The sequence below is a fragment of the Manis javanica genome, chromosome X (assembly GCF_040802235.1).
Source record: "Manis javanica isolate MJ-LG chromosome X, MJ_LKY, whole genome shotgun sequence".
NCBI lineage: Eukaryota > Metazoa > Chordata > Mammalia > Pholidota > Manidae > Manis > Manis javanica.
The window spans coordinates 50,693,652-50,705,373 of record NC_133174.1 but is presented as its reverse complement, the minus strand read 5'-3'; the positions used below and the strand labels follow the sequence as shown (position 1 = coordinate 50,705,373).

Here is an 11,722-nt window from a genome sequence, read left to right as displayed (position 1 = left end):
CCAAAAATAATAGCAATAACTATATATAGGAATCAAACAAACATAAAATTTGGTTGGCTTTTAATCACTGGTCTCCAACTTCAATAATTAGAACCAAAGCCTTTATTCAGGATATATTTATCTGACAAACTACGAGAGTTGTACTCTTTTCATCAACTCTCACATTCAACCTTGACAAAATATTAGGACAAGATTAGATTTTTATAATTCAACAGCTCCACACATCTCTCTACAGTTCTGAATTACCCAAAAGAGAAATTTAAAAAATCTTTATCTGTTGGTTTTAAAGTATTCTGTCACTTTGCCCACAACTTGCTTTGTTGCATTTTCTCCTTCTATAAAATTTAAATGCACTAGATAACTAAGTAATTACACTTTAAACCCATTTCTTAATGCCATTTCTCTTTCCCAGCTTTCCATTTTTATTGAGTCTCAGAAGTTTGGAGCAAGAAGGGACTTTAGAGATGAATCAGTCCAAATCTCTCATTTTTTTTGTCTGATGAAATGGAAGCAAAGAGAGAGTCAATGACTTGCTCAATGTTTCATAATTATGTTTCCTCTATATAAAATAACATTTACTATTATTGGTATTTACTTTACATTATCATATTACATACAATTTTGTGCATCTTATTTGTTATTCAGAAATATATATTGAATACCTTTCCCTACCTATTACATATTACAACTCCAAATATTTTGTAATAATTGTGGATTCACATGCAGCTGTAAAGAATAATATGGAGAGATCCTGTGTACTTTTTGCCCAATTTTCCTGAGTGGTAACATCTGGCATTACTACAGTATAAAAATCACAACAGGAATTTGACATTGATAAAACCTATCAAACTTACTCAGATTTTACCATTATGCAGAGACTCATGTGTGTGTGTATTTAATACTATATAATTTTACCACATGTGTAGATTAGTATGACAACCATGACAGTCAAGATAAAAAAAGAGTTCCACTGTGAAGACCCCTGTGCTACCCATTTATAATACAGCCACCTCCCTTCCACTACAGTTCCCTAATCCTTGGAAGCCACCAAACTATAATTTTTGTCATTTCAACAATGTTATATACATATGATAGTGCAGTATGCAATATTTGAAACTGACTTTTTAAACAGCATAATTTCCTTATGATTCATCCAAATTGTGGCTTGTATCAATAGTTTGTTCCTTTTTATTGATGAGTAATATTCCATGGTATGGATGTATCAATGATTTTTATTCATTCACCCTTTGGAGGACATGTGATTTGTTTCTAGATTTCATGAATTTGAATAAAGCTTTGCTGGGTTGTATATTACTTCCATGTGTATTTTCATAAGGAATTCCAAATGTTTTCCAGTGAAGATACATCATTTTACATTCCAGCCATCAATATAAGAACAAACCAGTTTCTCTGCACTTTATGATCACTATTTTTTTATCTTAGCTATTCTAATAAGTATGTAGTGATATATTACTATGGTCATCATTTATATTTCCTTAATGGCTATTGATGTCTTCATGTGATTATTTGTTAGCTGCATATCCTCTTTGTGAAATGTTTGTTCATGTCTTTCACCATTTTCTAATTGGATTGTTGGCTATTTTACCATCAAATTTTCATAGTTCTTTACATTTTTGAGATATTAAGCTTTTGTTAGATATATGATTTGCAAATATTTTCTCTCTCTCTCTGTAGTTGGTCTATTCATCCTGTTAACAGAGTCTGTCATAGAGCAGATGTTTTAAAAATTTTAATGTGGTCAAATATACCATTTCTCCCAATGAAGGATCCTGCTCTTAATGTCAAGTATAATAACCCTAATTTATAGTACTAGGTACCAAAGATTTTCTCCTATGTATTTTTGGAAAATATTATAAAGAGCTTGACATTTTACACTTTAGTCACTTTTCAATTTTAAGTTAATTTTTGTCTAAGATAGTAAGTTTAGCTCTAGCTCCCTTTTTTTACTCCCTTGCCTTTTGATGTCCAAAGTCCTCCAGCACTATTTGTTGAAAAAGCTATCCTTTCTTCTATTGAATTGACTTTGAACTTTTGCCAAAAATCAGCTGAATATACCTGTGTGGGTCAAATTCTAGTTCTGTTTTCTGTGTTATTGGTCTGTGTCTACTGATCTATAAACACCGCATTTTCTTGATTACTATGTAATCAAGTAATTATGCTATAAGCTTTAACATTAGGTGAAATGATTCCTTCTACTATATATTTCTTTTTCAAAGTTGTTTTAACTCTTCCAGATATTTTGCATTTCCATATAAATTTAAGAATAATCTTGTGTATTTCTATGAAAAATTCAATTTTCATGCAAGTCGCATTAAGCTTATAGATCACTTTGGAAAGATTTAATATCTTTACTATGTTGAGCCTTCTAATCCATGAGCACGGTGTGTCCTTCCACTTATTTAGGTGTTCATTAATTTCTGGAATTAACATTTTAAATTTTCAATATAAGATCCTGTACATGTTGATAGATCTATACCTAAAAATTTCACTTTCTTTAAAACAATTGTTAATATTAGCTCTTTTGTTATTGTCTCACAAGTTCCTGAGTCTGTTCTTTTTTTTCTATTTTCTCTTGTTGTTCACATGGAGTAAATTTTATTTTTCTGACCACAACTTTGCTGACTCTACCTTGTCAACTCCAGTCTTAAATTGATCTCATACCAGGAGATTTTTATTTTGGTTATTTCACTTTTCAATTATAAAATTTCCATTTGGAGCTTTTCTATCACTTTCATTTATTTGCTGAGGTTTCCTATTTTTTCCAATTGTTTCAAGATTATTCATAATTAATTATTGAATCATTTTTTGATAGCTGCTTTAAAATCTATTTCAGATAATTTCAATATTAGACTTATCTCAGTTTTGGCATCTATTAAGTATCTTGTCTCATCTAAGTTGTAATTTCCCCTATTCTTTGTATGACTTGTGATTTTCATTGCATCCTTGTCATATTGGATATTATAAGACTTTGTATTCTACTTAACTTATTTTTTTCATCAGACAGCTCCCTGTTGATACCTACCTGGACAGCCAGGTGTATGTGCATGTTCAGCTTCCTGTGGAATCTCCTCACACCACCTTTGCAAAAGTGGAGCACTGACACACACTGCCTCATTGCACATGAGTGGAATGGACAGTAGTTTAGCTTCCTTCTCAGATCTGCCAATACCTTCATGGCAAAAGCTGAGCACTCATTCATACCATTTAATTGCATCCAAGTGGGAGTGGAGGCTTATCTGATCACTTGGCCTCATTGACACCACGGGTGGAGGGAAAGCTGAGTATTTAGTCTAATCTGTTCCTTCATTCAGTCTCACTGACGGTGGATCAGGATGAAAGCACAGCTCCTCATTGGATTTAAGTGACGCCAAGGGTGTGGGGAACCAGAGTGATAGCTAGCTCTGCCTCTGTTGTTCAGACTCATTGCTTCTGTATTGATATAGGAGGAGGGGAAGGAAGAGCACTGAGGTTACTAGCACTACCTCATAACCCCAGATGACTGTGGAGGAACAACTTGTCACTAAACCTGACTAATAATACTCTGGCAAGGGAATCAGAGCATTGCTTACTATTGCTGAGAGCAGGATGGCAAAGAAGCTCTGTCTCTGCATCATCTATACTACTCAGACAGGGAAACACTACCTGCCTCTGCCAGATGGAGCATGAAAGTTCAGCTCCTTAGTTGGTCCTGCTAACACTACACTGTCAGAGGAATTAGAACATCACCTACTTCCTCTTAGCAGTGGATGGAAGATAATTCTGTGAGGTCAAGGCTTTTTTCTCACCACAAACCATGTATCCTGTTCCTTAGCTTTGCACACTTTGTTCCAGTAAGAAACTCTTGACCAGTTTTTCACATATCCTATGCCCACACATCCATCTGTGCCTTTCTTCCAGCTGTTTTCTGCTTGGATTGAAAAGACCTCACTCCTACTACCTTGTCTTCCTTCTCTTGTTTTACCCTTTCAAGTTGTCTTTTCCAATCTCCCCAACCATAACAAATCACTATCTCCTTTGGGTTCCCAGTGCTTAATTTGTACCTCTCTTAGAATGTCTTATAATCTGCCTTATACAATAGGATTAACTTTATGCCTATCTCAACCATCTTTCCAGTTATAAATTATCACTGCATCTCCCAAATTTATCTTCAATAATGTTTTATTTATCCAGTATTTGGAATTCCAGAAACTTGCAGCACTTGAAAGATTGCTCTGAGACTGGCCATAAGGGGTAAAATCCTGCCACAGTGCCCCTGTGATTCACACTCAGGCCCTGACTCTAAGAGCTTGGGTGTAAAACAGAGCCAAGATTCAGAGGTGGGGCATAAGCCGGGTGGTTTGTAGACAGACCTGGTAAGAGAAAAGTGCTGTTTTAAGGAATGACTGATTAGGAGACTAAAGTACTTACCATGAGCCAGTTTATGTGCTAAAAATGTTACTTGTATTGATCTAATTTAAACTTTACAGCTCTCCTTTCAGGTAGATGTTATTATTATCCACATATTGTAAGTTAATGGTGTTGTCCTAGTCATTTTTAAACTTAAGGACACATATTCACAGGGTTAGTGATCTGAGTGTTTTAAAGGGATAAATAAAGTTGCTGTGGAAGATATTGTGCTACCAGGAGCAGTCTTCAGAGGCTTGTGCTTCATTTGTGAGGATTTCTTCATTTGAGAGGAACATCAGAACCATAGTTTTGATGAAGAAAGGATATTGGAAATCATTTGTCTCCTCAGGCTGCTTTGTGGGGTCGTGAGCAAGAATTCCATTGAAGTATATCACCAAGGGCTTGAGTGAATTGTTTGCCCTGCATTTGTGTACTCTGTGAGTGGTCTTCTGCCAACTATCAACTGCTCTTTTAAGCAAAAAGAGCTTGGCACATTTTGGTCTGGGGAACTGCCTCAGTTATTATTTATGGAACACATTGCATGACAAATATACTTACCTTCTGATTTTTAGTGTGTAGGTTTACGTATGTGTGAATATATACACACAAATATGTCATTCTAAAGAATTTGGAAACACCTTTTAGTATATATAGTTACAGTGTTTCCTTGGAATTATTTTCTTATAATATGCTATTGGAGGGTAATCCCATCTCCAAAGTCCTTGACCTGAGAAATATGAGGAACTAGGGGTGCCACCCATATGCTGCCCAATCAGCCATTAAATGGTATGAGGACTAAGTGTTTCTGTCCCTGTTTTGGAAGGTAATGAAATGTGGAGGCAGCCAGAATTGCCAGCTCTCTCCCCTGCTTTCCTACATTTCCAGATAATTTAGTGGCCTTTTTTTACCCATGATGATATGAGGCCTTCCCTTCTCACCGGTGAAGGGTGAAGGAATGAGAATGAGGGGCCCAGACTTCCCTGGTTTTTATTGTCACCTTGTAAGTAGAATACAGAGCTAAAAGTTTTATAGACATTCTCATTTAATCTCCACAACATGTGACTTGAAGTAGGTGAAATTACGCACACCTTAAGTTTCATTCAGATTTTCCATGTGAGCATACGGTATTTTTAAATTTAAAAAAACAGCAAATATACAACAAAACTTTTCGTTTTTCTTGTTCTACAAAAAGAGATTTTGTTTCTATACCCTGATTTTTCACACATTTGTGTTATCTCATGTAGATCTCCACATCATTAGATATTTTTAGAAAATGTGGTTTATACTAGCTCAACACATTTATACATGAAGGTAAACAAGTTTTGTTATTTAATTCTACCATGAACATTTAGGATAAATAATGAGCCATCCATACATTATTACCATTAAAAATCATGTTTTCAGAGTGCTTAATAACCTTGGAAAATGCTTGTGATATAAATGAAAAAAACAAGCTATAAAAGTATGAAATCTGCTCCCAATTTGGCAAAATTTAAAAATTGAAGTATTAGTGAGAGAAATCAGAATGGTTAACACTTTGGTGTATGTCTAAGTGGTAAGATTAAGGTTAGTTTCGTTTTTTATTTCACTGGATTTCAGAAGATCCCCACAATGTCAGTACATTTCTTTTACATTCAGAAAAAATGAAAAAAGATGATTTAAAAGGAATTAATGGAGATGATTAGATAGAAAATATAAAGCAAAGTTTGGGTCAAGATGGTGGACGGCATACAGTATTTTCCTTCTCCGCTCTCATACCCCTCAAGCTGTAAGAAAATAATTTGTATGTAAAAATTCTGCCTGTGTGTGTGTGTTGAATATTATTTTAAAGAAAAAAGGCTTTGTGAGGAATTCCTGGAAGATAGAAAGCAGATGGAGCGGCTATAGAGGAGGCTGGAAGGCGACAGGCAGCCAGAGAGAAGGGGCGGGAGAGCCGGCCACTCTGGCTCCAGTTTGAGGGAAGGGGTAGGGGGACGCGTGAGGAAATGAAGGATTTCGCTCCTGTGACTGTGCGGACTCAACGCGGGTGCGCGCACTGACCCGCCCTGCAGCTGCAGGGGGAGCGGAAGGAGGAATGGCGAGGGGCGGGGCCGAGGCGCGGGCGGGCTCCGCAGGGTCGAGTTTCCAAAGCAGCCAAAGCCCGGGCGCAAGAGGTAGGCCGACTAGAGCAGCGCTACGAAGCCGAGGCCGAGTGGACTCGCCAGAGACCTTGCTGCCGCCTGTGCATTTGCCGCTTCAGCCACCCCTCTTATCCCTTGCTTACCTTTCCCGTCGTCTCCTTCTCTGTCGCTGTTCTGCAGTCGCAGCACCATCGGTAAGAGCTAAGTGGTCAGTTCGGGGGACTTGGGGTTGGGAGTCCGGGGTTGGGAGTCCGGGCTAAGGCACGGGCAGCACACGGGAGCCCGCCATCTAACTGCGGCAATAGCCGCACTGCTGCAGACACCCCTCCTAGGCGGGAGAGGAGAACACTGTCAAGAGGCCCAAGCTCTTCCTGCTCCCGCAGTCGGAGTTAGAGCGTTTCTGCCAAGCCTTGAGCTTGGGGAAGAGAGGACGAACGGGTTACTGGACATCACTAAAAAACCCTCATTTTAGATAGTGCTGACTTTTTATCAGCTTAATCGAGAGCCGTTTGCCCAGCCTTCCGAAACCATGTCGCCCCCAACCGTGCCTCCGATGGGTGTAGACGGCGTGTCCGCTTACCTGATGAAAAAAAGGCACACCCATAGAAAGCAGCGGCGCAAGCCCACTTTCCTCACCCGTAGGAACATTGTGGGCTGCCGCATTCAACACGGCTGGAAGGAAGGCAACGAGCCCGTGGAACAGTGGAAAGGAACCGTGCTCGAGCAGGTTTCCGTGAAGCCCACTCTCTATATCATCAAATATGATGGCAAAGATAGTGTGTATGGACTAGAACTGCACCGAGATAAGAGAGTTTTAGCGCTAGAGATCCTTCCTGAGAGAGTGCCAGCTCCACGAATTGATTCGCGCCTGGCAGATTCCCTGATTGGCAAGGCAGTGGGGCATGTGTTTGAGGGTGAGCACGGTTCGAAAGACGAATGGAAGGGCATGGTCCTGGCGCGGGCCCCAGTGATGGACACTTGGTTTTACATCACCTATGAGAAAGATCCGGTCCTTTATATGTACACGCTGCTGGATGACTACAAAGATGGTGACCTGCGCATCATTCCGGATTCCAATTACTATTTTCCTACAGCAGAACGGGAGCCTGGAGAAGTGGTTGACAGCCTTGTGGGCAAGCAGGTAGAGCACGCTAAAGATGATGGATCCAAGAGGACTGGCATTTTCATCCATCAAGTGGTGGCCAAGCCATCTGTCTACTTCATTAAGTTTGATGATGATATTCACATTTATGTTTATGGTTTGGTGAAAACTCCCTAAATTAATTGTGTTCTTTACAAAAGTTGTGAAACTATTAAATGTAAAATACGTTGTGTTCTCATAACTGTAAATTTTTTAGAATAGTTTTGGTGTCAGAGATTCAAGAATTTATTAGTACTTATTATTTATTGTGCCTCCAAATCTTACATTTACTAGTTTCACAGTTTTCTCTCAAGTGTACTTTAGTACTTTCGATATTGCCTTGTTCTGTAATTGAAAAGTTAAATTAGGTGCTAATAGAATATTAAAAAGTATTCCCAACCACTGGAACAATGAAAAACTAGATTAAGAAAAATTAATGGTGTAACCCCACACTGAATCCTTCCCCCCATTTTGTTACCTTCCCACCTTTCTTCTCCCCAGGTAAGAACATGATGTATATTCTGTCATGTTTTCCCCATCCTATTACAGAAAGTTTGTTGTAGTCGTTTCTATAAAAATAAAAAGCCACATCATTTCTCTGCTAATTGCTTTTCTCACTTGGCATGTCCATGACATCTCTTCTCATCGGTAGCTGCAGATATCTGTCTCCCACTCCTTCTCCTCCCCCTCTCCTCTCTTCCCTGTTCTCCTCTTTCTCTCTCCGGAATTTATTTTGTATATGGTATAAGAATAGAGATCCAACTATACTTTTTGTTCACAATGGACACCTGAGGTGCCATTATGTTCATTAAATAAATTACCCATATCCTGTCTCCCTTTCCCTCTCTCTTTCCCTGTAACAGCTGCATATACAGTGCATGTTTATGTACCACAAAGGTATTTAACCATTCCATTGTTGATGATCATTTATTTTCTTTCGCTTTTTCATCATAGCTCTGCTGCAATACAAACTGGTGTTTTTATTTCTATAGGGTAGGTCCCTTGAAATGGGATTGATAGGTAGGGGCATATTTAATTTTAAGAGATATTACAAAATTAACAACCAAAATGAAGGTGCTCATTTTCCAGCATCCTCTCCAGCAATCTTTAATGTCTGCAAATCTTAAGAGTGAAAAAATAACGTAGTATTGTTTCTTTAATTGACAAACTCAATTAGGTGTTTTTGTGTGTGTGTGTGACTATTTGCTAATATTGTTTCTTTAATTGACAAACTCAAATGAGGTTTTTTTTTTACTATTTAGACTTTTTTCTTTTGTGATTTGCCAGTGCTTATATTTTGTTCATTTATCTATTGAATCTTTGATTTTTCCTTATATGTTTGTAGGAATTCTTACTACATATACTATATGCTGCATTAATCATTTATAGATCGTGTATGTGTTAGGACTTTTTTCCATTGTATTATTACTCTTGACTTTATTGATTGTAACTTTACTTTTTAAAAATTTTTCGGATAGACTGCTATCTTCTTTTTAGCTTTCTAGTTTCCTTTCTTTTTCAGATGAATGTCCCCACCCCGTCATACAAATATTCACCTACATTATTTTTCTAAACATTTTTATTAATTTTAAGGTTTAACTGTTTGAACCATCTGGAATTTACTTTTATTTATGCTGTAAGAGAAATAACCAACTACACATTTTGTTCACATTGAAAACCTGATTATGCTATCACAGTTATTAAATAAACCATTCATTTTCGAGTTCTTGAGCTAGTATCACATCGTTTTAACTATATAGGCTTGACCATAAATTTTGGACTTTGATAAAGTGAGTTCTCTCTCATTATTTTTTTCTTTTTTTAATATAACTTTTCCTAGACTTTCATTCTTTCATGTGAAAATGAAAGCATTCTTTCCACATTAAAAAGGTTATGATATCTTAGAATTGTTTTTAATTTCTGCATTTCTGTTTAGAGTATTATTTTAAATATTAAGACAACACTCAGAAGTTTGTACATTAATATCTTTTGGTTTTGTTTTTGTAATGTCTTCATATAGATCCATCATATATGATGACATTTATTTATTAATATTTTTAAAGGCTTTTTTTCACATTTTGGTATTTTGAATTGACCATTTGTTCCTCCTCATTTACAAGTTCTTACTTTTGGCAATATGGATAAGCTACAGATCTTTTTTACATATTTTTATCTTCTCTTTAATCATCTGACTAAATCCTTTAAATTACACAGTTTTTTAAATGGAGTATTTTGGACTTTGTAGATATACAATCATTTCAACCTGCAAATAGAGTTTTATTTCTTCTAATGTTTGCATTGATAATTATTACATTGGCTGGATTCTCCAAAACAATCTTTAGTAATGATTATGACAGACTTGCCTGTCTTGTTCTTAATTTTCATGGAGCTGTTTTTAGTATTCCCTGTTATTATGACATTTGCTGTTGGTTACTGGTAAATAGTCACCAACCATCAAAATATTTTGGAAGTTTCTTCTATCCCTGTTTTACATAGTGTTATTACTAAAAGTGTTTCCTGAATTTTATCAAATGTCTTTTCAGCATCCATTGATAAAATCATATAATTTTTCCTTTAACTTGTTGTTGTGATGAATTAGAGTGTACTTGATGTTGAACCAAACTTGTGTTTCTGGAGTAAATCCTTCTTTGCCATGATCATTTGATACATTGCTAGATTTTATTTACCAATATTTCATTTAGAATTACTGCATTTACATTTCAAAGTGAAATCATATTTTTTCTTCCTTATACTGTCTTGATATCAAGTTTTGTTATTAAAATTGTGCTAGCTTTAAGAAATGAATCGGTGAGATTTCAGTCTTTTTTGTGGACTGGAATAGTTTAAATAGCATTAGGATGATTTGTTCTTTAAAAATTATCTAGTACTAAGCTGTAAAACAATCTAATCCTGGTGACAGTTTTGATGGTAGATCTTTAACCAGCTTTTTAATCTTTTCAGTAGTAATTAGTCTATTCAAGCTTTTTATTAAAAATATATATATATATATTCTCTGCAAAGTTTAAAGTTTTCTCTATTATCAAGTTTCTCAATTGTATTATTCTGATGCTTATGTCCTTGAGTGTTGCATATGCATAAGTCCTTGAGATGTTCAATTTTGAAAACATTGTAATAAAATTATCAGCTTTAACAGTGTAAGATTCTCTTTGTATTTTATTTTGAAAAATTAAAACATAATATGAGAAGTATGAAAGACATAACATTTGTTTACCTCCAAAATTAACAATGTCAACATCTAAACAATAAAAATGTCAACATTTTGTCATATTTGCTTTAGCTGTAGATTGATATTTGTTTCAAGTCTGAACATTACAGATAATAAATGTCTTTCCCAGTACTATAACATTTCCTTCCTCTTCAGAGGCAGACACAGTCATGAATTTGTTGTGAATCTTGCCCATGCTTTCTTTATTTAGTGAAAATATGACCATTATCAACGTTAGTATTGATCTTAGTGAATTTTTTTTTTAATTTCAACATGAATGGTAAACTAAACCATGTGGAATTTATTTTGGAATTACCTTTTTTCTCCAGTTGTGAAATGGATGCAACAACAGAAACAACCACTAACACTGACCTAGTTGATGTTCTAGGTACTTTTACCACTCTTAACACTCAGGGAGGCTTGTTAGCCCTAATCATAATACTGGTGATTGACTAAAAAAGACAAAATTTCAGCTCTTATGACAATTGTATCCTTGCTGTAGGCAGATATCCAATGCTACCTTTGACCAGAAACAGTCCTTATATTTTCTCATGAGAATACTGGGGCTGTCTCACATTCTGACACTCAGAGGGAGGTGGCCTTAATCTTGGCACTGTATTAAGAGTTTGACAGCAGTGGACAAAACAAAAACCTCCCTTTCTTAACATATGGTCTTTTATCCCTCATGTAGCCTTCAGACCAATAACAAAGATATTAGGTAGTTATAAAACTACAAAAGAAGGTAAAAAGGATGTGATAAATATTATTAAAAGGTTAAAGGGGTATGTACATTAAATAACAAAAAGCTACAAATGTGTATGCAATTTA

General features: G+C 36.1%; 1 protein-coding gene across 1 annotated transcript; it reads left to right on the top strand.

Moving 5' to 3' along the window:
- The first annotated feature begins 6,457 nt into the window (after positions 1-6,457).
- On the top strand, positions 6,458-10,818 carry SPIN4 (spindlin family member 4). The gene has a single exon (XM_037002396.2). The coding sequence runs from the start codon at positions 7,057-7,059 to the stop codon at positions 7,804-7,806; it is 750 nt and encodes a 249-aa protein (XP_036858291.1). The 5' UTR covers positions 6,458-7,056; the 3' UTR covers positions 7,807-10,818.
- Positions 10,819-11,722: the final 904 nt, after the last annotated feature.

What these genes read in the sequence shown, in the direction of transcription:
- SPIN4 (XM_037002396.2), top strand. Translation starts at nt 7,057, where the DNA reads ATGTCGCCCCCAACCGTGCCTCCGATGGGTGTAGACGGCGTGTCCGCT.